At 47.6% G+C, this 27,474-nt stretch overlaps 1 protein-coding gene across 1 annotated transcript in view; it reads left to right on the top strand.

The window, feature by feature from the left end:
* Nucleotides 1–8,989: 8,989 nt before the first annotated feature.
* dnajc8 (DnaJ (Hsp40) homolog, subfamily C, member 8) overlaps nt 8,990–27,474 on the top strand; it is a 74,037-nt gene continuing 55,552 nt past the window's right edge. Inside the window, exons 1-5 of the mRNA XM_085963073.1 lie at nt 8,990–9,121; nt 19,166–19,267; nt 21,674–21,730; nt 23,807–23,873; nt 25,067–25,161. Coding sequence (XP_085819199.1) covers nt 9,035–9,121; nt 19,166–19,267; nt 21,674–21,730; nt 23,807–23,873; nt 25,067–25,161 — 408 coding nt within the window. The 5' untranslated portion in view covers nt 8,990–9,034. The remainder of the gene's footprint in view (nt 9,122–19,165; nt 19,268–21,673; nt 21,731–23,806; nt 23,874–25,066; nt 25,162–27,474) is intronic.

Raw genomic sequence — 27,474 nt, 5'->3', positions numbered from 1 at the left:
GCTGCGGCGGGGCGCAGAGACGGTGCTGTCAATAATCACTTTCCCTGAGACACAGTGGCGCCGGCCAGCTCTTAAAGGGGCAGGTCAATTGGCATCACCAGACACACTCACTGCCTTGTAGGCCTTCAAAGCGGTGGGAGCCTACCTGTGGCGCACCAGCCTAGCAAGACATGGAAAGGGTGAGGCAGAGGGCGGAACGCCTCACTGATGGGGCATTGGATGCTTGGTTGGCGCAGTGGAATCAAGGCCAAGGAAGATGGTCGGAATGTGATTTATGTTTTGGACAGTCTCCCGGGTGTGAGAGGCAGTTATGTGTCAGTGTATTAGTTGTGCTTTCTGTTGCCATAGCTTTCTCATGTTTGATGGAACCACATTTTGTGTAATGAAACACTTTCTTCATTTACAATGGCCATGCCTGCTATTTACATGCATCTTGCCCTTCACAGGCTTGGGGGTATCAGACTGGTTCCATTCCTGTTCTTGGAATGGCAGCAAGCATTCCGTGAGAGGGGCCTAGAAGCTACTTCTGATCAGCCTCTGACGCGCAGCCTGAGAAGAGCTGCTCGCGTAGAGGTTCAGGCCAGCAGGCATCTTCTCAGCCACCGACAGAGATGTCCTGCACCTTATCTGAGGCTGCAGATCTGGCTGAAGCAGCTGGCACAGCTCAGTCACCACCTCCTTTCTAAATCGCAGCCTTCTGACACACTGCTCCTCCAGCATGTTCATGTAGGAAAACTGCTGTCGGAAAACCCTGCCAGCGTAAGGTCTGCTGTGGCGACGTCTGTTGGCCCTCCTCCGTCTGTCCATGCCCGCCCCCTCTCCCAGCGTCTCAGTGCCCTTTCCAGATGATTCAGCAGCAGGACGTTCCCCTCCAATGCAGCCCCCATAATAAGTGCCCACAGGAATGTTCCCCGTTGTCAAGGCTCACCAACAGCAAGGTGATGGTCAGAAGGCTGAAGATCGTCTGCCTGCGCTGGCTCAGTGGTCAAATGGCTCTCAATGTGCAGCTCAGCAACTCTTTGTAGCTCTCGAGGAAGTTGTGCTCCAAAAATGGCTGCCGCTTTTAAACCACACCAGTCCCCTTTAAATAACGCTCCTCCAGCCCGAGAGCGACTTGGTAAGGTTCCAGGTAAGCTGTCACTATTTGCGCCAGGCGCTACGGAGGGGGGCGCCACTGAATTTCTGGTTCGGGGCGCCCAAAAGGCGTTGCACACTCAAATGACGTCATAATCAGCCTGCGCCCATGAGCGGGCGCTAAGATTTAGCGCCGGCGCTAAATGCATGGGGCTAAATATGGGGCGAGGCGCTAGGCGCCCTGCGCCCGCCCGGAAATTGGCTAGTGCCCCACTTCTCGGCCTCTTTAGGCGTTAATCGGTGGCGCTAACAACCAAATTTCTCCCCCTATGACTCTAATTAGCTCACTGTCTGGAATCCACTGATCTGCAGGATTTCCGTCCTTTCAAACTGGGGTCCACAGTCCGCTCAGAGAGATCTGAGAAGGGATCCCAGGAATCCCACAAAGTTATTCGATCTGTCAGGGGCTGGGCATAGAGGGTGCTATGAACACAGTGTCTCAAATTCTATACTGCACATTTTTCCCACGCTGGCTGATGTATTAGCATGCCGTTTCTGTTGCTGTCTATTAGAAATAAATATTTTCTGCACTGTTTTCCGTTGGGTAGTGGACACTGTCTTTTACAAGTTACCACAGAGGGTGTGACAATATTTGCAAGTAATTCCCCATAAAGTAAAGTTTGAAAACCACTTCCTTCAAATGAAATGTCTTAAAACACTGATAAAATGTTTTACTGTGCTTTGCAGGGCTTGACAGGGTAGATGCAGGGAGGATGTTTCACCCTGGCTGGGGAGTCTAGGACCAGGGGTCACAGTTTCAGAATAAGGGGATGGCCATTTAGGACTGAGATGAGGAGAAATTTCTTCACTCAGCGGGTGGTGAATCTTTGGAATTCTCTACCCCAGAGGGCTGTGGAGGCTCAGTCATTGAGTATATTCAAGACAGAGATCGATAGATTTTTGAATATTAAGGGAATCAAGGGATATGGGGATAGTGCAGGATAGTGGAGATGAGGTAGAAGATCAGCCATGATCTTATTGAATGGTGGAGCAGGCTCGAGGGGCCGAATGGCCGACTCCTGCTCCTATTTCTTATGTTCTTATATTCTTTGGAGGTGTGCAGACCTAATTCTTTACTATGAAATTTTAAGAGGGGTGTCACAGTTCTATCTGTTTTGCAATGGGAAAGGAATGATGTTTGACCACAAGGTGTGGCTGTGTTCGGTTTCTTCTTCCTCATTTTTTTCTGCCAGTTTTCTACTTTCTACTTCTCTCGTGAAAGCATTGACCCCTCGCTCGAGCAGAGTTCCACAAGTGTCACTGTCCTCCAATACCCCACCCAAGTGGTTATCATTCACGTGTCAACCTAGCACAGTTGGCAGGGTATCTGACCATGTTAGGGGTAAGGGAAGGAGAATCCTATACCAGCCTGACCCTGCCCTCACCAAAGCTCCTACACACTTCCAATATGGATTGCTGTGTGGTGATTAGAAGAGAGAACCCTGGATGATTTCCTCCTACCAAATCCAAGCCAAGTATCGAATCCCTCATGCCGCTCTGGTGGAGAGCGGTTAACTCAGCGTAGACTTTGGATCAAACTGAAACCCTGCTGGTCAGTATGCCTCAGCTACTCACTGATTTAACCGGCTGAATTATCGGTCAAGTCTTATTCTGATTTTACTGGTGTTAAACTCTCAGAAGGCACGAGTAAATCTTTAGGAAAAGCTACAAAGTCAAGAATATCAACAGATTATATAGTATTTACAGCACAGAAACAGGCCATTCAGCCAACAGGTCTATGCCGGTGATTGTGCTCCACATGAGCCTCCTCGCACCCCTCTTCATCAACATATCCTGCTGTTCCTTTCATTCTCATGTGTTTATCCAGCTTCCCCTTAAATGCATCTATGCTAATTGCCTCAACTACTCCCTGTGGTAGTGAGTTGCGCATTCTAACCACTCTCTGGGATATATTTCTCCTGGACTCTATTGATCAATTTGTTTCTCTAGAAAAGAGAAGACTGAGGGGTGACCTGATCGAGATCTTTGAGATCTGTGAACATTCGGGGTCCAACAGTGTAAGAGATCTCGGGAAGTCAGTGCAGAGTTCCATAAAGAAGCTTTCTATACTGAGAACAATAGCAAGACAACTTTAGCAGATAATAAAGCTACAATATCCAAAAGGTATATTTGTCACCCCGGACCATACAGAACCCATGTATGATTAATCTATCACTGTCTTCCCTCCCACAACACCTGTTGATCCCCTAATTTAGGGAACACGGATTCTCTTCCCCAGCTGCTTCTGAACAAAAAAAATCAATGTTGTCAATATCTTCCTAACTCTAAACCCTGCCTCGCAGCAGAAATCAATGCAGCTCCTTTGTTAAAGGTTCCAGTTGACCTGGAATCAAAACCCCTCCCTGGCCACTGTCTCGTGTTGAACTACTGTTCGCACCCTCGGCATCCTTTTTGACCCCCAAGCTAAACTTCTGACCCCATATCGTCTCCATCACAAAGACCACCTCCTTCCTCCTCTGTAACATCGCCTGCCTCTACCCCTGCCTCTCTTCATCTGCTGCTGAAACCTCCATCCATGCCTTTGTCACCTCCAGACTTGACAATTCCACTACTCTCCTGGACAGCCTCTCATCCTCCACCCTCCATTAACTTCAGCGCATCTAAAATTCTGCTGCTCGTATCCTAACCTGCTCACCCATCACCACTGTGCTTGTGACCTACATTGGCTCCCAGTTCTCATACACCTCCCTATCTCTGTAACCTTCTCCAACCCTACAATCCTTCAAGAACTCTGCATTCCTTCAACCGGCCTCTTGTGCATCCCTCCCCTCACTTCGCCCTACCATTGGCGACCATGCCCTCAGCCATCTAGTCCTACACTCTGGCATTCCGTTCTACACCTCTCCACTTCCTCCTCTTCGCTATTTTGGACCCACGGTTGGAGTATAACCTGGACCAACATGTTTTCTCTTCCCACCCCTACACCATCATCTCTGGAGTCCCCCAAAGATCATTCCTCAGCCCCCTGCCCTCCCCCCCCTTCCCCATCTATCTGCTGCCTCTTTGAAACATCATCTGTACACATGGGGTCAGCTTACTCATATATATGCTGATACTCAGCTGTACCTTTTCAACATTCCTCCTGACTCCGCTACTGCCTCTATGCTATCTGGCAGCTTATCTGATAGTCAGTCTTGGATGAGCCGTAGGATCCTGCAGGTAAACTTTGGGAAGATTGAAGCCATTATCTTTGGTCCCTCTAGAAACTCCGTACCCTCACCACCAACATCCCCCTCCCTGGCCACTGCCTCAGGCTGAGCCAGACTGTTTGCAACCTCGGGGGCCTGTTCGACGACAAGCTGAGTTTCATAACTCATATTCTCTCCATCACAAAGACCACCTACTTCCAACTCCTTACAATGATTAATTTCAACATTACTGTACTTGCCTCCACCCCAACTGCAGCCCTTTCACTGCTGAAACCTTCACTGATGCTCTTCTGACTGCCCTGCCATCTTCCACAAACTTCACCTTGTCATAAATCGCAACTTCTACAAGAAGTAACTCAGGAAGTATTACTGAACGGCCAGCTGAGGGCGCCGTCCAAGGAGTATAAATATTCGGGCGTGGGCCCACCTTGGCCAGAGACAATCTGGAAACAGGAAGCTAGTGACTATTAACTAGACCTCCATGTTTTGTTACAAGTCGATTAAAGCCTTGCTTTATGTACAACCAAGTGCGTAGTGAGTCTTTATTACGTCACACCTCATCCTAAATTCTGCTGCCTGAATCCTAAACAAATTCTGCTCATCCATCATTCCTGTCCCCGTCGACCTACATTGGCTCCTGTATCCCAAAACCTCAAATTTAGTCATTCTGTTTAAATCCCTCTGTGGATTCACTCCTCCCTAAATCTGTGACTTCCTCCAGCTCTGCAACCTCTCCCATACACTCTGTTCCACTAACTCTATTGTGCATCGTCCCTCTTTTCACCCTACCATTGGTGGCTGTGCCCCACGCTCTGTAATACCCTCCCTAAACCCCTCCGCCTTCCCCTCCCTCCCAGAGATGTCGGCGAACATAGGGTCTAATGAGAGGGAGGAACTGAATGACATCAGTTTTTGTAGGGAAATGGAGTTAGGGAAATTGATGGGATTGAAGGCCGATAAATCCCCAGGGCCTGATAATTTACATCCTAGGGTACTTAAGGAAGTGGTTCTAGAAATAGTAGATGCATTGCTGGTCATCTTCCAAAATTCTATAGACTCTGGAACAGATTGGAGGGTAGCTAATGTAACCCCACTATTCAAAAAAGGTGGTACAGAGAAAACGGGGAATTATAGACCGGTAAGCCTGACATCGGTAGTGGGGAAAATGCTAGAGTCCATTATAAAAGATGTAATAGCAGAGCACTTGGAAAACAGTGACACGATCGGACAAAGTCAACATGGATTTACAAAAGGTATATCATGCTTGACTAATCTACTGGAATTTTTTGAGGATGTAACTGGTAGAATAGGTAAGGGAGAATCAGTGGATGTGGTGTATTTGGACTTTCAGAAGGCTTTCGATAAGGTCCCGCATAAGAGATTAGCGTGTAAAGTTAAAGCACATGGGATTGGGGCAAGGTACTGACTTGGATAGAGAACTGGTTGGCAGACAGGAAGCAAAGAGTTGGAATAAATGGGTCTTTTTCCGAGTGGCAGGCAGTGACTAGTGGGGTCCCTACATCAGAACTGGAAAAAGCTGGAGATGTAACAGATATTAAGCAGGTGCAGAGACGGGGGGGGGGGGGGGGGCGGCGGGCTAGTAGGGGAGGAAGGAATTGAAAGAACATCCTGTACTTTTGTAAGAGGCAGGAAAGATAAAATGTTGCAAATGGGAATGGCAAAAATCATACTGCATGAAAAATGGGGGCAGGGATAATTATCTGAAATTGTTGAACTCAATGTTGAGTCCGGCAGGCTGCAAAATGCCCAATCGAAAGATGAGGTGCTGTTCCTCGAGCTTACATTGAGCTTCATTGGAACAATGCAATAGGCCGAGGACAGAGAGATCAGAGTGGGAGTGAAGCGGAGAATTAAAGTGACAGGCGACCAGAAGCTCAGGGTCACCCTTACGGATTGAACGGAGGTGTTCCGCAAAGCGGTCGCCCAATCTGCGTTTGGTCTGCCCAATGTAGAGGAGACCGCATCGTGAGCAGCGAATACAGTATATTAAATTGCAAGAAGTACAAGTAAATCGCTGTTTCACCTGGAAGGGGTGCTTGCAGCCCTGGACAGTGGGAAGGGAGGAGGTAAAAGGGCATGTGTTGCATCTCCTGCGCTGCACGGGAAGGTGCCAGGTGAAGGAGCAGGGCTGTTGGTGGTGATTGAGGAGTGGACCAGGGTGTCGCGGAGGGAGCGGTCCCCTCGGAATGCTGAAAGGGGAGGTGAGGGGAAGATGTGTTTGGTGGTGGGATCACGTTGGAGGTGGCGGAAATGGCGGAGGATGATCCGTTGAATGTGGAGGCTGGTGGGGTGAAAGGTGAGGACAAGGGGAACTCTATCGTGGTTCTGGGAGGGAGGGGAAGGGGTGAGAGCAGAAGTGCGGGAAATAGAACGGACATGGTCAAGGGCCGTGTCATCCACGGTAGAGGGGAATCCTCGGTTGAGGAAAAAGGAAGACATGTCGGAAGCACTACTATGGAAGGTGGCATCGTCAGAACAGACGCGGTGGAGACGGAGAAACTAGGAGAATGGAATAGAGTCCTTACAGGAAGCGGGGTGGGAGGAAGTGTAGTCCAGGTAGCTGTGGGAGTCGGTGGGCTTGTAGTGGATGTTTGTTGAAAGCCGATCGCCAGAAATGGAGTTGGAGAAGTCAAGGAAGGGAAGAGTCGGAGATGGACCATGTGAAGGTGAGGGAAGGGTGGAAATTGGAAGTAAAGTGAATGAACTTATCTAGTTCAGGGCGAGAGCAGGAAACGGCACCAATACAGTCATCGATGTACCGGAAAAAGAGGTGAGGGAGGGGACCTGAGTAGGACTGGAACAAAGAATGTTCCACATATCCGATGAACAGGCAGGCATAGCTAGAGCCCATGCGGGTTCCCATAGCAACACCTTTAATTTGGAGGAAGTGAGTGGAGTCAAAGGAGAAGTTGTTCAATGTGAGAACAAGTTCAGCCAGGCGGAGGAGGGTGGTGGTGGATGGGGACTGGTTGGGCCTCTGTTCAAGGAAGAAACGGAGCGCCTGAAGGCCGTCCTGGTGGGGGATGGAGGTGTAGAGGGATTGGCTGTCCATAGTGAAAAGGAGACGGTTGGGGCCAGGAAACTGGAAACTGTTAAAGTGACGGAGGGCGTCGGAAGAGTCGCGGCTATAGGTGGGAAGAGACTGGACAAGGGGAGAAAAGATAGAGTTGAGATAGGAAGAGATAAGTTCCGTGGGGCAAGAACAGGCTGAAACGATGGGTCTACCAGGGCAGTCCTGTTTGTGGATCTTGGGAGGGAGGCAGAAGCGGGCTGTGCGGGGTTGGGGGACTATGAGGTTGGCGGCCATGGAGGGAAGATCTCCAGAGGAGATGAGGTCAGTGACACACTTGGAAACAATGGCTTGATGTTTGCTAGTGGGGTCATGGTCCAGGCGGAGGTAGGAGGAGGTGTTGGAGAGTTGGCGTTCAGCTTCCGCTAGGTAGAGGTCGGAACTTATACTCCTGATCTATCTTTGTCCTTTTCCATAACTTTTTTTTATTCATTCACGGCCAGCATTTATTGCCCATCCCTAATTGCCCTTTAGAAGGTGGTGGTGAGTCGCCATTTCAGAGGGCAGTTAAAAGTCAACCACATAATAATAATAATAATTCAACTTTATTGTCATTGCACATATAGGCCAGACCGGGTAAAGACAGCAGATTTCCTTCCCTAAAGGACATTGGTGAACCAGATGGATTTTTACGATCAATCCAGGTAGTTTCATGGTCACCATTACTGATACTAGCTAATTAATTAAATTGAATTTCCACAGCTACTTGTAGTGGGATTTGAACTCCGGTCTCTGGATCATTAGGCCAAGCCTCGGGGTTACCAGACTAGTAATATAACCACGATGCTACTGTACCCCTAGGCACTATCCCAAATTTAACTGAATTATGATCATTGCCACCAAAATGATCTTCCACTAATACCCCTTCCACCTGTCCAGCTTCATTCCCTAAAACTTGGTCCAGAACCACCCCCTCTCTTGTTGGGCTTGCTACATACTGGCTAAAAAAGTTCTCCTGAATGCATTTTCAGAATTCTGAAATAAAAACAAAAACGGCTGGAAATGCTCAGCGGGTCAGGCAGCATGTGTGCTGTCTCATTGGCCTGCTATCTTTGCTTGCAAGCTGAGCTAAGTGCATTGAGCAGTGTTCCAGTATGTATTGTGTAGTGAGTTGCAGATTGCAGTGTGTTGCAGGGCACATTGTGCAGTGCGTTGTGTGCATTATTGTGCATTGTTCCGTGAGTTGCAGGGCGCATTATTGTAGTGAGCATTTAGTTGCAAGGCGCAATGTGCATTATTGTGCATTGTTGCAGTGAGCATTTAGTCGCAGGGTGCAATGTGCATTATTGTGCAGTGAGTTGCAGTGTGCATTATTGCAGTGAGCATTTAGTCGCAGGGCGCAATGTGCATTATTGTGCATTGTTGCAGTGAGCATTTAGTCGCAGGGCGCAATGTGCATTATTGTGCAGTGAATTGCAGTGTGCATTATTGTGCAGTGAGTTGCAAGGCGCAATGTGCATTATTGTGCAGTGAGTTGCAGCGTGCAGTGACTTGCAGGTTGCAGTGTGTATCATTGTGCAGTGAGTTGCAGTGTGCATCATTTTGCAGTGAGTTGCGCTGAGTATTTAGGTGCAGCGCTCGCGCTCCAGCTCCTGGCCACCAGCGGGCGGTCACGTAGCGTGGCGCGGCGCGGCGGAAGATGGCGGCGGAGAGCGGAGCGGCGGGCGGCCCGGCCCCCGGCACCGACTCGGGCGGCGAGGAGGCTTTCAAAGTGTTTCTGACCGAGGTGAGGACGGCCGCGGTGAAACCGGGGGGTGTGTGAGCGGGGAAAGGGCCCGGCTCCATCTCGCCGCCGCCGCCCCGTGCGACATGACGGGTGATTCACCAGGAAAACCTCAGTGCAGCCTGAGGCCTAGGCCCAGGGCTGGAGAGGAGTCGGGAGCGGGCGGCCTGTCCGGAGTGGCCTATCCCGGGGCAAGCGGCCTGTCCGGAGCGGGCTGTCCCGGGGCGAGCGGCCTGTCTCCACTGGAAGCCCTCATCCCTTCCTCTGTGATTTCCTCGCCCAGGAGTCGCATTGCTTCATTTTTCCCGGTGTCCTGTAAATGCAAACCGATAACTTATTTTGAGTAATATTTTATATAACTTATATGGTTTAAAAATAAAGACTTACAGCCCCTTTCCCCACCTCAGGACGTCTCAAAGCTTTACAACCAATGAAGTACTTTTTGAAGTGTCACTGTTGTAATGTGGGAAGCACAGCAAGATCCCACAAACAGCAATGTGATAATGATCAGATCATCTGTTTTAGTGATGTTGGTTGAGGGATAAATATTGGCCAGGACACCGGGGAGAACGCCTCTTCCAATAGTGCTAAGGGATCTTTTACGTCCACTTGAGAGAGCAGACGGGGCCTCGGTTTAATGTCTCATCCAAAAGATGGCACCTCCGACAGTGCGGCGCTCCCTCAGTACTGCCCCTCCAACAGTGCAGCACTCCCTCTGTACTGCCCCTCCGACAGTGCGGCGCTCCCTCTGTACTGCCCCTCCGACAGTGCGGCGCTCCCTCTGTACTGCCCCTCCGACAGTGCGGCGCTCCCTCAGCACTGCCCCTCCAACCGTGCGGCGCTCCCTCAGTACTGCCCCTCCGACCGCGCAACACTCCCTCAGTACTGCCCTCCGACGGTGCAGCACTCCCTCAGTACTGCCCCTCCGACAGTAGTCTGCGCTCCCTCAGTACTGCACTGGAGTGTCAGCCTGGATTTTTATCATCAAGTCTCTGGAGTGGAACTTGAACCCACAACCTTCTGACTCTGAGGTGAGAATGCTCCCCATTGAACCACAGCTGACATTAAATTTATAATGTAGCAAGCACTCCGGTCAAGAGGAATTAGGTCTGGCTTTTTTAAACAGTGCATCTAGAAAGCATTTAACATCTTGGTGGGTAAATGCACTTAATGGTGTGGTGCAGGTCTAGTTTTGCATTTGATCCCTGGCTTCTGCAGATCCCAGTTGGGGCAATAAAGTTTGCCTCCATGCCCCAGGCTAGGGAGGGGAGGAATCAGCAAGGGTTGCCTCTCCTGATTGCTATCCAGTGATATCTGCTGGGAAAAGTATGGGTGTTGGGTGAGGATAGTATTGAATATTTCTCGATTTTGTTCTTTCAAATTTGCATTGTGCTTGAAGGGAGCTGTTCGTCCAGAAACACTGGGTTGAAGTACTTGTGGTCACAGGCCTGTCATTATGGGTGGTAGTGCTAAGGACCATTCAAGGCCAAGAACTAATAGCATCACACGTGAGAGGCATACTGTTTGACTGGGTGAAGATGTTGAACAGCGCTCTATTGGGAAGAGGCGGGTGTTGGATAGTGCATGTTCCTCTGTTTCTACGGGCATGGTTATCAAAGGGAAACACAGGCTTTCCAAAGTTGTCATTGACGCAAACCAGAAACAGTGGAGTCTGAGGCAGCAAGGATTTACAGGAGGGTTTAGATTGGCTAAGACAAAAACCAAATTACATCTAACACTAATTAAAAATGATTACATTGCCTAATTGTGTTTCTCATGTGAGCAATGAATAGGATTGAATTGACGGGGGCGATTTCGAAAGGGACCTTTGACAATGTGGTCCTCCCTCAATGTTGGATTGATGTGGCTGCTGGATTATATCCTGGCGTGGGACTTCAATCCACAACCTTCTGAATCATAACCTCCAGCGTGACAAACCAATTTCTTTCGAAACAGGAGCAGCTACAGTAGTGCGATAGCTGACCAGTCTCCAGAGCTTCTCTCGGAGCTCCTCTTGTCAATGTTATAAATGGCTGCTCTGTCTTCAGCAGGCAGGATCAATGGCTGATCCAGCTACAGTCTCTCTGCTCCCTGTGCACCCACCCACGATAATACAAACTTGCATTTATGTAGCACTTTATCACATTCTTATCACGCCCTAAAGCCTTCACAATCACTGAATTACTCTGAACTGCCGTCACTTCTGTGGAGCCAAATGCAGCAGCCAGTTTACAAACTGAATGAACTGAATGACTAGTTACAGGAAACTTTTTTTATCCGGCATCGACGGGACCGGCGTGGTGCTGGTTTATCAAAAAGTGCGGATTACAGAGAGGTATAGTAAAAGGTACGAGAGCTCCGTATACAGCAATATATCCAGGCTTCCCTGTTGCTTAGCAACAGGTGCAGGAAACCCGGTTACACAGCCACAGATCCAGGAATGGCTACTAATATGAAGTAAAACTTACCTGAACCTACTCCTGAATTTTGCCGGTTAACAGAGATTTCCGGTTATTAAGGTGCCGGTAAATCGAGAGTTTCCTGTACTCTGTTCTTGGTGGTTGAGGTGTGGATGGTGACCAGGATAGTGGCAAAACTCTGTTCCTCTTTGAATAGTGCACTGGGACCTTTTCCCCCCGAACAGGTAGATGGATCCTGAGTTTACCGTCTAATCTGAAGGATGGCACCTGGACTAGGGATTGAATCCAGAACATTCTAACTCGGTGATGAGAGTGCTATTGAGAGTCAAGCTATCGAGGCTCCAGCAATTAAATTGTTGCATTAGAACTTTATTGATTTCATATGTGGCAAAGCTGGCAGATCAGTTGCTGGATCAACTGCATCTGTTCTCATAACATCACAACAGTTGTAATTTAAAAACATAATTTCAGTTGCACATCTGTGAAATTGAGCAGCTCCTTCATTATGTAGTGATCGACACCTACATAGGGCCTGTTGATCCTTTGTTGGCTTATATAGGGCTGTTAAAGAAAACCCAACTTTCAGGTCAAACATGGTTTAGTGAGTGGACGACAGATTGTTGTATTTACAGGACAGGCGGGAGAACTGCCTCCCAATCCGTTAATTTAGAGTTTGATCTGCAAGGCATTTGGTTGGATCGGGTTTCACTGTGTGAGCATTGGAAAGGGCATTATTGGCTTACGTTTGTAAACCCCTTACCTGAGACAGTATTTCAGATATTTTGAGAGTCAGTTGTTAAATGCCACAACTAGTGGCAGAAGGTCAGTCTTGCGCCAACTTGGTTTTCAACCAGCTAGATGTTCAGTGTCTGTTGGAATGTTGGGCAGATCATAGTGGTGCTTTAACGGGATACCCAGAAGGCTTGGCAAATGTCAACGATGATGTATCTTCCCACTGTTTAGAACTAGCAGAGCGTGTTTGTTGACTCGAATTTAGATTTTTGACTGGCTCTTGTCTGCAGCTGTTCACTGTCGGAATCTGAAATGCGTGCATGATGCCGATTGGTATCAGTCAAGTAATCTTGGTATCGGGACTAAAACCATGATCATTTTACTTGAGCAATCAATAGTTGATTTGTTTCTGCTCTTTACAGATGCTAACCTGTGTGTTTCCAACATTTATTTCAATGCAGACACTGCTTAATGCAATTTTAGTCAAACTGATACTTTAGAATATGGTGTCCAGTGCTGGCTGGCTGTCCTTGCTCTATAGCTAACTAGGAATGAGAGACTGATCTTCACTGCACTATATAGAATATAGTCCTTGCAGTTGGACCCAAAGCAGATCCCCAAAATTCTAAATTGCATAGTTTTTGTTTCTTTCCTCGCGAAGATTGGGATGGGAGTGCATGCACATGGCAACTGATAGAAGCATGGCATGCACAGCTCCTAACATACTCGTTGACATCATGGATGTTACGCATGTTTATCTTTAGACCTGATCTTTGTTAAAGCAGTGGGGAATTTCAAGGAATTTTTCCTTCAGATTCAGGAGGGAAATGATTTTTTTTTAACCGATTTCACTACCCAAGATAAATAAGGAATTTCTTGGAAGTCAGTGAAACTGATTTTAATCCCTAGATACGGTATACAGCGATCTTCAGTTTATTGGAGAATGTATCTCTTCTTAGGCAGTCCCTCGGAACCGAGGATGACTTGCTTCCACATTAAAAATGAGTTCTCAGGTGACTGATGAGTCCAATGCGGGACCTACAGTCTCTGTCACAGGTGGGGCAGACGGTGGTTGAAGGGGCGGGTGGGTGGGGTGCTTGGGTTGACGTGCGCTGCTTGCGCTTGGCTTCCGCTTGCTCCCGGCGAAGAGACTCGAGGTGTTCGGCGCCTTCCCGGATGCTTCTCCTCCACTTTGTGCAGTCTTGGGCCAGGGATTCCCAGGTGTCGGTGGGGATGTTACACTTTTTCAAGGAGGCTTTGAGGGTGTCCTTGAAGCATTTTCTCTGCCCACCTGGGGCTCTCTTGCCGTGCCGGAGCTCCGAGTAGAGCGCTTGTTTTGGGAGTCTCGTATCGGGCATGCGGACAATGTGACCCATCCATCGGAGCTGATCGAGCGTGGTCAGAGCTTCGATGCTGGGGATGTTGGCCTGAGCAAGAACACTGACGTTGGTGTGCCTATCCTGCCAATCCATTGGCAGGATCTTGTGGAGGCAGCATTGGTGGTACCTCTCCAGTGCTTTGAGGTGCCTGCTGTACATGGTCCATGCCTCTGAGGCATACAGGAGGGCGGGTATTACTACTGCTCTGTAGACCATGAGCTTGGTGCCGGGATTGAGGTCCTGGTTTTCAAACACTCTTCCTCAGGCGACCGAAGGCTGCACTGGCACACTGAAGGCGATGTTGGACTTCGTCATCGATGTCTGCCCTTGTTGACAGTAGGCTCCCGAGGTATGGAAAGTGGTCCACGTTGTCCAAGGCCTTGTCATGGATTTTGATAATCGGGGGGCAGTACTGTGTGGCGGGGGCAGGTTGGTAGAGGACCTTTGTATTACGGATGTTTAGTGTAAAGCCCATGCTCTCGTACGCTTCGGTGAAGGTGTTAATGATGGTTTGGAGTTCGACCTCCGAGTGTGCGCAGACGCAAGCGTCGTCTGTATACTGTAATTCGACGACAGAGGAAGGGATGACCTTGGACCTGGACTGGAGGCGACGGAGGTTGAACAGTTTCCCGTTTGTTCTGTAAATTAGCTCCATTCCAGCGGGGAGCTTAATGAGGGTGAAATGGAGCATTGCAGCAAGGAAGATCGAGAAGAGCGTTGGTGCGATGACACAGCCTTGCTTGACCCCGGTCCATACATGAATTGGGTCTGTGGTGGAACCATTGGTCAGGATCACGGCTTGCATGTCGTCGTAAAACAGGTGGAGGATGGTGACAAACTTTTGAGGGCAGCCGAATTTGAGGAGGACACTCCATAATCCCTCACGGTTGACAGTGTCAAAGGCCTTTGTGAGGCCAAAGAAGGTGTTGTTCCCTGCATTTCTCTTCCAATTGGCACGTGGTGAAGATCCTGTCCATTGTGCCCCTTAGTGGGCGGAATCTGCATTGCGACTCTGGGAGGAGCTCTTCAGCCACTGAAAAGGCGATTGAGGAGGATTCTTGCGATGACTTTCCCTGTGGCAGACAGCAGGGAAACTCCTCTGTAATTACCGCAGTAGGACTTGTCACCTTTCTTGAAGATGGTCACAATTACGGCGTCTGAGATCCCCTGGCATGCTCTCCTCCTTCCAGATAAGAGAAATGAGCTCATGAATTTGCGTCAGTAGTACTTCTCCGCCCTGCTTTAGCGCCTCGGCAGGGATTCCATCTGCTCCTGAGGCCTTGTTGTTCTTCAGTTGTCGGATGGCCCTTTCAATCTCATGCCGGGCTGGGGTTGTGCTGAGATGGTGGCGGGTATCATGCTGTGGGATAGAGTAGAGGACACTTGCGTCGAAGACAGAGTCTCGGTTAAGGAGATCTTCGAAGTGCTCCTTCCAGCGGGCACTGACTGCCTCCCTGTCCTTGATGAGTACCTCTCCGTTCTTGGCCTGCAGTGGGGTTAGACCTTTGGTCCTTGGGCCGTAGGCGGTCTTGACTGCGCTAAAGAATCCACGCACGTCGTGGTTGTCGGTTAGCTGCTGGATCTCCTGCGCTTTCTCCACCCACCACCTGTTCTTTAGGTCGCGAGTTTTTTGTTTGACCTCGGCCTTCAGGCGTCTAGAGCTGCTTTCTTGCTCGAGTTGTGTTGCTGTTTCCAGATCAGGAAAGCCTTGCGTTTGCGGCTTATTAGCTCCTGGATCTAACCTGTATGTATCTATACACAATATAAAATGAGTAAGAACCTCAACACAGTAATTAATTTCCTGACTGATGAGGAAGGACACATTTCTTTATTTAGCACGATCGCAAAATACTGCAGATGCTGGAAATCCGAAATAACACATGAAAATGCTGGAAAAACTCATCAGGCCAGGCAACATCCGTGGAGAGAAATTAGAGTCGACGTTTCTGGTCAAAACCCTTTATCAAGACTAAAGAGGCACAGGGAATGAAATAGATTAAGAGGCCAGGCTGGGAGAGAACAAAAGAGAAGAGACATTAAAAGATATTCAAAACGAGACAAGATGGTGATAGGACTAGTGGAGACAAAAGACGGCTCTAGATTAGGTGTGAAATGCGCTGGCAGAATGGGAGACAGCTGCCATGTGGGAGAGAGGGAAAATAAGGAAAAGGGGGGGGGGGTGGTGGGGGAAAAGGCCAAAACAAAGGTGTGGATAAAAAAATATAAGTAAAAATGTAATAGGGGCCGAGGTTATGATCTGAAATTGTTGAACTCGATATTGAATCCGGAAGGCTGTAAAGTGCCTAATCGGAAGATGAGGTGCTGTTCCTCGAGTTTACGGTGAGCTTCCGTGGAACAATACAAGAGGCCAAGGACGGTGAGGTCCGAGTGGGAGTGGAGCGGTGAATTAAAGTGACAGGCCACAGGGAGCTCGGGGTCCCCCTTACGGACTGAACGGAGGTATTCCGCAAAGCGGTCACCCAATGTAGAGGAGCCCGCATCGCGAGCAGCGAATACAGTATACTAGATTGCAAGAAGTACAAGTAAATCGCTGTTTCACCTGGGCGGGGTGCTTGGGGCCCTGGACAGTGGGAAGGGGGGAGGTATAAGGGCAGGTGTTATATCTCTTGTGCTTGCACGGGAAGGTGCCGGGGGAAGGGGTGCTGGGGGTGATCGAGGAGTGGACTAGGGTGTCTCGGAGGGAGCGGTCCCTACGGAATGCTGAAAGGGGAGGGGAAGATGAGTTTGGAGGTGGGCTCACTTTTGGAGGTGGCGGAAATGGTGGAGGATGATCCGTTGAATGTGGAGGCTGGTGGGGTGAAAGGTGAGGACAAGGGGAACCCTATCGTGGTTCCGGGAGGCAGGGGTGAGGGCAGGAGATAGAACGGACACGGTAAAGGGCCGTGTCAACCATGGTAGAGGGGAATCCTCGGTTGAGGGAAAAAGACATGTCGGAAGCACTGGTGTGGAAGGTGGCATCGTCGGAGCAGATGCGGCGGAGACGGAGAAACTGGGAGAATGGAATGGAGTCCTTACAGGAGGCGGGGTGGGAGGAAGTGTAGTCCAGGTAGCTGTGGGAGTCAGTGGGCTTGTAGTGAATATTGGTCAATAACCTATCCCCAGAGATGGAGACGAAGAAGTCGAGGAAGGGAAGAGTCAGAGATGGACCATGTGAAGGTGAGGGAAGGGTGGAAATTGGAGGCAAAGTGAATGAAATTGTCTCGTTCAGGGCGAGAGCAGGAAACGGCACCGATACAGTCATCAATGTATCAGAAAAAGAGGTGAGGGAGGGGACCCGAGTAGGACTGAAACAAAGAGTGTTCCACATATCCCACGAAAAGGCAGGCATAGCTAGGACCCATGCGGGTACCCAGAGCAACACCTTTAATTTGGAGGAAATGAGTGGAGTTAAAGGAGAAGTTGTTCAATGTGAGAACAAGCTCAGCCAGGCGGAGGAGGGTGGTGGTGGATGGGGACTGGTCGGGCCTCTCTTCAAGGAAGAAGCGGAGCGCCCTCAGGCCATCCTGGTGGGGGATGGAGGTGTAGAGGGATTGTACGTCCATGGTGAAAAGGAGGCGGTTGGGGCCAGGAAACTGGAAACTGTTAAAGTGGCGGAGGGCGCCCGAAGAGTCACGGATGTAGGTGGGAAGAGACTGGACAAGGGGAGAAAAGATAGTGTCGAGATAGGAAGCGATAAGTTTCGTGGGGCAAGAACAGGCTGAAACGATGGGTCTACCAGGGCAGTCCTGTTTGTGGACCTTGGGAAGGAGGTAGAAGCGGGCTGTGCGGGGTTGGGGAACTATGAGGTTGGTGCCGCGGGGGGGTGGGGGGGGTGGGGAGAGAGAGATCTCCAGAGGAGATGAGGTCAGTGACAGTGTTGGAAACTGTGGTTTGATGTTCGGTAGTGGGGTCATGGTCCAGGTGGAGGTAGGAGGAGGTGTTGGAAAGTTGGCGTTCAGCTTCCGCTAGGTAGAGGTCAGTTCGCCAAACAACAACAGCACCACCCTTGTCAGCGGGTTTAATGACAATGTCAGGGTTGGATCTAAGAGAATGGAGTGCTGCATGTTCAGAGGGAGGTAGGTTGGAGTGAGTGAGGGGAGCAGAGAAATGGAGACGGCCGATGTCACGGCAGCAGTTAGCGATGAAAAGATCTAGAGAGGGTAAGAGGCCAGGGGGAGGGGTCCAGGTAGAACGGGAATTCTGAAAGCGGGAGAAAGGGTCAGTCATGCAGGGGGAAGACTCCTGGACAAAGGAATGGGCACGGAGACTAAGGCGGCGGATAAAGAGCTCAACATCGTGCCGAGCTCAATTAATTGAGGTGGGGGTGTAAGGGGATGAAGCTCAGGCCTTTGCTGAGGACTGACCGTTCGGGGTCAGAGAGGGGAAGGTCAGAGAGGATAGTGAAAACACGGCAGGGGGTGAGATTGGGAGAAGGGGGATCAGAGGGAAGTGAAGGGGAAGAAGGTTCCGGAGGGGCGTTGGTGCCCAAGAGTTGATGAAGCCTTTGCTCTTGACACCTGAATCTCAGCAGGCTGGCCCAACAATGTAATTATCTCACCTATTTTAAACTTGTTCTTCTTGGCCCACGCAGTCTGTTACAATGTTCTGTTGTTGCTTCAGTATTGATGTTGATGTTTCGCTCGTTGATTGCATTTCATTTTCAGTTCCCTATGTGAAGAGCCATTTTTCCCTTCTCACCTGCCCATCTGTTTCTGTTTTCCATGTTCAATAAGTATAATGCTTTAACATTACATTATTTCAAACTGATTCTATCTTGTTAATTTCACTGCAATCTATTTTGTACTATGCCTTTGTCACTCGAGACTTGACTATTCTAACGCACTCCTGGCCGGCCTCTCATGTTCTACCTTTTGTAAATTTGAGGTGATCCAAAACTCTGCTGCCCGTGTCCTAACTCGCACCAAGTCCTGTTTTTTCCATCACCCCTGTGCTCGCTGACCTACATTGGCTCCCAGTCCCCCAACACCTCGATTGTACAAATCCCTCCACGGTCTCGCCCCTCCCTTTCTCTGTAACCTCCTTCAGCCCCACAACCCCGCATGATATCTGCGCTCCTCCCATTCTGCCCTCTTGAGCATCCCCGATTTTAATCGCTCCACCATTGGCGGCCGTGCCTCCAGCTGCCAAGGCCCCAAGCTCTCTGATTCCCTCCTTAAATCTCTCCACCTCTCTACCTCTCCACCTTTTAAGATGCTCCTTAAAACCAGCCTCTTTGACCAAGCTTTTGGTCACCTGCCCTAATATCTCCTTATGTGGCTCGGTGTCAAATTTTGTTTGATAATCGCTGCTGTGAAGCGCCCTGGGACGTTTTACTACGTTAAAAGCGCTATATAAATATAAGTTGTTGTTGTAGTCATGCATTTTCAAAGCTGGCCAGGAATACTAGTGTTCTGCTTAATTGTCAATTTGTTTTATGTCTTATCCATAAAAAATATATTTGTAAATGTTAATTTAAAGAAACATTCTTGGTAAATGCAATCTTTATGTTCTTGCAGGTTAAGCAGATTGAAAAGAGGGACTCTGTTCTAACCCCAAAACAGCAAATTGAAAGACTGACGAGACCGGGATCCACTTACATCAATCTAAATCCATTTGAAGTGAGTCTGTTTCGAACTTTTGCAGTTGTTTTTAATCTGAAGTATGTCTAAATTCCTGACATCCTACGTGGCTGCAACCATTGTGCACTATCCTTCCTTATCCTTCTCAACCTGTCTGCATCTTTCGACACAATTGACTACACCAACGCCATCCTCCTCCAACGCCTCCTCCATTGACCAGCTGGGTGGGACTGTCCTTGCCTGGTTCCATTCTTCTCCATCCAGTCGTAGCCAGAGAATCTCCTGCAATGGCTTCTCTTCCCGCCCCCATTTTCCCTCTGGAATGCCCCAAGGATCTATCCTTGGCTCCGCCCTATTTCTCATCTACATTCTGTCCCTCAGCAACATCATCAGGTTCCAAGTGTACGCTGACGACACCCAGCCCTACCTGATCACCACCTCGTCTCTTGATCCCTCCACTCACTCTTGTGTTATGCTGCTTGTCCAACATCCAGTACTGGATGAGCATGAAGTTCCTCCAGTTAAACATTGGGAAGACTGAAGCCATTGTCTACAACACTGTCAAATACTCTGTTCATTAGCTACTGATTCCATCCCCCTTCCTGGCCTCTGTCTCTGTCTGAACCAGACTTTTCACAACCTCGGCATCCTATTTGACCCTGAGCTGAGTTTCTGCTGCCATATCCTCTCCAGCACTGAAACCGCCTACTTCCACCTCCTTTATATCATCCGTCTCCATCCCTGCCTCAGGCTCTCTGATGCTGAAATCCTCATCCATGCTTTTGTTACCACCGGACTCGACTATTCCAATGAATGATCAGCTTCCCACCTTCACCCTCTGTAAATTTCAGCTTATTCCAAGCTTTGCTGCCTGTATCCTGACTCATACCGAGCCTCGTTCACCATCTCCCCTGTGCTCGCTGATCTACATTGGCTCCCGGTCCAACAACGCCTCAAATTAAAAATTCTCACCTCTGTTGAAATCCCGCCCTGGCTTCGTCGCTCCCTGTCTCTGTAACTGCTTCCAGCCCTACATCCAATGTTCCCGTTAAGCTGCGCAGCGATCTGGAGGTCCCGCACAGGCCGCTTGCCGAGTTTACAATGGATAAACCGCGTGTGTGTGGAAATTTGAATGGGCCGCGCACCCAAAAAAAATGGGAGGGAACATTGCCTACAGCCCTTTGAAAAATCTGCGTTCCTCCAATTCTGGCCTCTTGTTCATTCCTGATTTCTATCGCCCCTCCGTTGGCAGTAGTGCCTTCAGCTGTGTAGGCCCTAAGCTCTGGAATTATCTCCCTAGACCTCTCCAGCGCGCTCTCCTCCTGTAAGACGCTCATTAAAACCCACCTTTTTGACCAAGCTTTTGGTCACCTGTCCCAATAGCTCCTCCTTGGCTCAGGGTCGATTCTTTTGCATGATTTACAGGCCTGTGAAATGTCTTGGGATGTTTTGCTACTTTGAAAGTGCGATGTAAAAACAAGTGATTGTTAATATGAGGAGGTAGAGTTTCCATTTTGGGCACAATCGGCAATCCAGGAGCAAATTGTGCTCAAAATTGCGCTAGTTTTCCGAAGTGAAGTTCTGGTTCAAGTTTCTGCTAAAACTAATTTGCATAACCACAAACTTAATCTTCCATGAACCAGCGCAATGGGGCAGCGTTTCAGAACGTTATCGTTCATTGCATTAAAAGATATTCTTTGATATTTTTAAGAGTGGTAACCTGGTGCAATTTTATTAATACAGCTGAAAATGGGATTATCACAAAAAATAAGCATTTCTGATTAGTGTTTAGTCCCAACACCTGGGAGTAACCCGATTTTGAATGACTGAAAATGACTTTAAAGAGCTATATGGGACCATTTACTAGTTATATTGGTGTACGTTAGTCAGTTTCTTAGTAGATTAAATATTTTTTAAAAGGTGCCTACTAATGCCTTTGCGCCTAAAATAATAATAAAAACAGCAAAACAAAAATTTGAAGAGCCTTCTTGAAGGGCTGCAAACGAGTGCAATTGGCAGAAACTCGTCATGCTCATTAATTCAATCTGGGGGCGGCTTCCTGCGCAAAGTTTTTTAAAATCAGCGTAAAAAATCGCGGAAACTCGATTTGTGCTGGCCGTAACTTGTGCTTAAAATTCCTCAATCTTTTAGGCTGGACTGTCCGATCTCGAGTGAATTGCGCCCTAGCGGAAGCTGTACCCCTCTTGGCTGTATTTAGAAGCAAGCTACTGATTGCCTTTGTTTTCGCATTCAGCAACCTTGGGTTCTAATGAAAATAAACATTCTATAAGTTATGTAGAAATATTAATGAAGTCTTTGTGACATGCTTACTTTTGGACGAGATTGCTATAATCGCTACTATCGAACTCGGTCCTAATGGTGCCTAAAAATGAAATAAAAGCTTAATGCGTTCTAGTCGTTGCTAACACAAGTTTTGTTTCACAGGTATTGCAGATAGACCCTGAAGCAACAGATGAAGAGCTGAAAAAGAGGTTCAGACAGGTAGAAACATCTCTGTTTGCCATGCTACAGGCTAAGATAGCAGCAGATCTTAGGTACAGTCGACTCCATTTAAGTGAGTGAATAAAAATTGAAAATTCCAAAACATCTTTTTTTATCTACATCCATTACGTTTTGTTAACTGAATCTTGTTTTGGTTGAAAATTCTTGTTAAGTGAATACTTTTTTTTTCAAATTATATTTATTTTATCTTGCTCCGAGCCCAAATTATGCTCCGTCATTGTCTGTATAATATGTTGCATTACATCTGTTGTTTCAACTCTTTCCCATACCAAGTTACAGCAAGTTAACGGAAATGACAATTAAAGCCCCCCCCCCCCCCCGCCCCCGATGGCCCAGTTGGCAGGGTGTAGCTGAGCCACATGGACCAGAAGAATCCAGGTTCCATTCCCGGCCAGGGCAGCAGCTGGGGCTTCAGTGCTCCTGTTGGAATGTGCACGCGTGGGGATGCCAGGTGAGATCAAGATTGGGCTTGACTGATGGCTCCCCCCCCCCATGTAGAATAGCCTGCTGACGTCTAGACTTGCATATGAAGACTAGCCATGGGTGTGAGGTACTGGAGGGCTGCGGGTGCCTGTGGAACCATACTCCAGCATGAGTCAACACCTTCAGGAGCAAATTGGTTGGAGAAGAATTTAGGAAACGGAGAAAGTGCAGTAATTGTGTGACAGATAATCCTAACTAATGTTTCACTGTACTCTTTAGGGAAATTTTGTGGGGAAGCAAGTTATTCACTTAACAGGAATTGACATTACTAATGTTGATTGTTGCTTTCAGTTGTAAGAAGCATTACTACTTTGCAGTTTTCTACAATTTATTGAATTAAAAGTAATTTAATCATGTTAAAGGAATTTGGCAGTGCTTTTTATTTTAATTCACTGGGGCCATATCATGCACTAGACATAGCATATCCTTTACTAGCCTATGAAAATCTACACTTTTTTTTCCCAAATTTTCTCCCCCCCTCAAGGTGCTGACTCATGTTGGGGTTTGGTTCTCTGGGTGCAAGCAGCCCTCCGGTACCTCGCCCAAGTGGCCATTCTTCAGCTGTGAGCCTAGACTGTGAGTATCGTCAGGCTACCCTCGCCCAGCATCCACACACGTATACCTTCAGGCACTGGTCACTGCACAGTGATCAGGAGCAAGAACTCTGGCTGATTTTTTTTTTTTTTTTAAAAACCTTCCTAATCTGAGCACACTTGAGGCCTGTTGTAGCGCTATGCTACAATTCCAGCTAATTCGGAACAAACCAGACATCAGATTTGGGACCTTGCTGCTCTGTATAGCCCAGTACCGTACCAGGCAGTATCTTTGCTGACTGAGCTATCGGGATCAGTGGTAGAATCAATAATTTACACAGTGGCACTACTTGACCCTTGCTGTGGGTTGGCATTTAAGTGCAGTGCTTTATGCTTTGTCAACACAAGTTTTACTGTGCACAATGTAGATATCTTTGCAATTATTGTGTATTTAAAATTGTCTGTCAAATATTTTCTCATAGGTATTGTTTTTTCACTTGAGCCAGTCAGGAGTTGAGTTTATTGTTTAATGCCATTTGCTCTCTCGTGACACACTGGATCCTTGTTTCCTGCAACAAGTTCTGTACACGCTTCCATTTTAAACCTGAGCTAAGGTTTATTTGGCAGCCTTAATTCAGTATCTGCAGGGAGTATTTTTGGATCCTTTCAGTTTTAACAAAAATTGAAATGGGGGAGGGAAAAGGGTAGCTTTGTTTTTTTCCCTTGGGGCAGGTGGAGAAGGAGCAAGCAGCAGGAAGGGTTTGAACACTTGAAGCTTTGGGCTACTGAAAGCTATGAAGCAAACGGAGAGTGAATCTGAAATTGGAAATGACAAGACTTGAATGAAGGCAAAGGGTGAAGTGTAGAAAGGGAAAAAATTAAGAATACTCTTGAAGTTGTCAAGAAGGATTAAAGTATTTCATGCTTTGAAATGTGTATTCTCTGCCGCTGTGTGAAAATTGCTTCACTTTTAATTTCTATAAAGTTCTAACATCTTGAATTTTGCACGTATCATAAATAATTTTCTTCTTCATTCCAGCTGTCAATCTTGGTCCATCCAGACAAAAATCAAGATGATCCTGAACGAGCACAGAAGGCTTTCGAAGGTAAATTAGACACAACCTTGGTAGGAATAAGACTCACAGCAATGCTGCGATGTTTGTGGATCTTTGTCGTTTCCCAAATGTACACGACAAAGTTCAGCTGGAAAATTCATGATTAAAATCAGTCTTCTGATAAGGATTCTATATTGTTCAAAATTCAATTGGCTGTAAGCATTCATTTAGTTGATCTGAGGAAAGGCTCCAGTGCTTAGCGCCCATGGGTCAGGCCGTCCAACCCTTGCTGCAAGTATACACGGGTGGATGTTGGGCGCGGGCAGCATTAGACTTGGATATGATGCCTTGCAGTTAAATAGCCAGCAACATTGCCAGTGTTGATGCATAAATAATGGACTTTTGAAGAATGCCCGGCATTTAATGACTTGTATCCCAGCAAGGAATCCATGCCTTTGACCGACGAGAGGTAGGGAGAGGAGAAAATTCACATGGAAAGAGAAAGAAATAAGAAAGTAACCTGCTTTGATTGCCTAGTGGGTACAGCACAGAAACAGGCCATTCGGCCCAACTGGTCCATGCAGGTGTTTATACTCCACACGAGCCTCTTCCCACTCATCATCTTCCTCGGCACCGGCTATGGACACGGCAACGGCACAGCCAGCCCAGTCGACCTTGCAAAGTCCTCCTCACCAACATCTGGGGACTTGTGCCAAAATTGGGAGCGCTGTCCCACAGACTAGTCAAGCAACAGCCTGACCTAGTCATACTCACAGAATCATACCTTTCAGTCAATGTCCCAGACTTCGCCACCACCATCCCTGGATATGTCCTGTCCCACCGGCAGGACAGACCCACCAGGGGTGGCGGCACCGTGGTATACAGTCGGGAAGGAGTGGCCCTGGGAGTCCTCAACATTGCGTGCAGATAGAATAGGTTGTTGACACACACTGTGAATAGCTACTCGTGCTTTGAGATCTACTCTGCACATCTGGAGAGAAAGAAAACGGTGTCAAAGCACCAAAACGCTGCTCCAACTGAGATCAGCTGACTTGGCACCAATCATGCATCGAATCTGGGACCTTCTGATCTGCAGGGCTCAGCACCATATCACCGTTACCCAATAGGCTATCCAGGGAGCTGGGAATGTGCTCTCTGTTTAGGAAATGAGTTACAGGGCATAACTTGATTCATGTGTTCTTATCGCCAAAATTAAATCCTAACTTTTCTCTGCTTCTCAATAGCTGTTGACAAAGCTCACAAGATGTTATTGGAACCAGAGCAGAAGAAACGTGCTATCGATGTGATACAGGCAGCAAGGGAAACAATAGAACACAATGTAAGCAATCATTTCAAATCACTTGGGCTTAATCCTGAACGTTGCACGTGGTTGATATATTTCTCGATGGCAGCAAGTACCGACAGACTCCTGTGCTTGAAAGTGTGTCTGAGAATAGAAGGATTAAATCCTTGCGTGGACTCTCCTCCCTCCCCCTCCCTCCCCCCCCCCCCCCCTCTTTTGTTCCTGTTTTGTTTCGATGGCACTATCGTGCTGACGTGAACAAATATTTACAGTGCATTATGTATTCAGTAAATTTTCAATAGCCTTGCAGTCTTTTTTAGTGATGAAGCCTACCTTGTTAATTAATTAAAAGTTTAGAATGCCTTAATAGCTTGGTCATAATAAGTGAGTATAAGTCCTATGCGCCTTCTCGATTTAAGTAGCACATTCAGCATACTCTGACTAATGTAAAAGTTAGTGTTTCGGAGTTTGATTTGTTCTTGCCATTAGATGGTGCCACAAGAAACTTCTACACGATTGTAGTTCCGAATCCAGTTCCATGCAATTGTGCTTGGCGTTGGTATTCTGCTAGTTTTCCACATTGTCAACAGAAGGCTCAAACAAGAGAGGCAGTTCAACAAGTGTGAGGTAATTCCAGGACACCCAGCAAAAGTCAAACAATAGGGCACTTATCGTTGGTGCAAAAGGATTTTTTGATGGTACAGATTCAGAAAAAGAGAATTTCTAAAAAGCAAGTGGAAAAACAGTGTGAAAGGAATAGAAAATTAAATCCTTGCACCACACCAATATGCTTCACTGTTGCGGAGCGATCATCTGTGTTTTTTGTTTCCTAAAGAGATGGGCAAGTTCCTATAATAAATGCATGTTAAATATGGAACACTGATGGTATTTTGAGGATACAGAGACAAAATTCAAAATGAATTGTTTATTGCCTCAAACACCTAATGTAATGTTTTTAAAAACAACCCATGTCTTAACCATTGAAGTGCAATTTACTTAAACTGAAGGGAGTGGCACAACAGGCTTTCTTTTCTTCTCCCTCCCTGTCACAAATATAGTGACGAATGCTGGGCAGAGATCCATGGCTTCTTGTATTTTGTGTCTGGCCCAGGTGTCTGTCTTTTTTGTATGAGAGTCTGGATAGTGAGTGAGTGCAGACTATTCAAATTGGCCAATTATTGTTTTGAATATACCCAATGACTGAGCCTCCACAGCTCTCTGAGGTAGAGGATTCCAAAGATTCACCACCCTCCTGTGTGAAGAAATTTCTTCTCATCTCAGTCCTGAATGGCCTACTCTTTATCTCGAGGCTGTGGCCCCTGGTTCTACACTCCCCAGCTAAGGGAAACATTCTCCCAGCATCCATCCTATCAAGCCCTGTAATAATTTTATATGCTTCAATGAGATCCCCTCTCATTCTTCTGAATTCAAGAGAATACAGGCCCAGTTTACTCGATCTCTTCTCACACGACAGTCCCGCCATCCCAGGAATCAATCTCGTGAACCTTCGTTGCACTCCCTCTATGGCAAGTATATCATTCCTTGGGTAAGGAGACCAAAATTGTACACAGTACTCCAGGTGTGGCTCACCAAGGCCCTATATAATTGGAGTAAGACTACTTTACTCCTGTACTCAAATCCTCTTGTAATGGAGGCCAGCATACCATTTGCCTTCCTAATGACTTGCTGCACCTGCACATTCACTTTCAGTGACTCATGTACAAGGACACCCAGGTCCCTTTGAGCATCTGTATTCCCCAATCTTTCACCATTTATAAAATACTCTGCCTTTCTGTTTTTTCTACCAAAGTGGATAACTTCACATTTATCCACATTTATAATTCATCTGCCATGTTCTCGCCCACTCACTGAGCCTGTCGAGATCCCCTTGAAGCCTCTTCACATCCTCTTCGCAACTGACACTGCCACCTAGCTTTGTATCATCAGCAAATTTGGAAATGTTACATTTAGTCCCCTCATCCAAATCACTGATATAGATTGTGAATAGCTGGGGCCCAAGCACTGATCCTTGCGGTACCCCACTAGTCACAGCCTGCCATCCTGAAAAAGACCCGTTTATCCCTACTCTTTGTTTTCTGTCTGTTAACCAATTCTCAATCCATGCTAGTATATTACCCCCAATTCCATGTGCCCTAATTTTGTTCACCAACCTCTTGTGTGGGACCTTATCGAAGGCCTTCTGAAAATCCAAATACACCACACCTACTAGTTCCCCTTTGTCTACTCCACTAGTTACATCCTCAAAGAACTCCCAATAGGTTTGTCAAATAGGACTTCCCTTTCATAAATCCATGTTGACTCTGCCCAACCTTACTATTAGTTTCGAAG

This window comes from Somniosus microcephalus, chromosome 20 (assembly GCF_052327205.1).
Source record: "Somniosus microcephalus isolate GS21.2 chromosome 20, FLI_Smic_1.0, whole genome shotgun sequence".
NCBI classification, from domain to species: domain Eukaryota; kingdom Metazoa; phylum Chordata; class Chondrichthyes; order Squaliformes; family Somniosidae; genus Somniosus; species Somniosus microcephalus.
The sequence above is the reverse complement of the archived record's forward strand: the minus strand, read 5'-3'. Positions and strand labels throughout refer to the sequence as shown.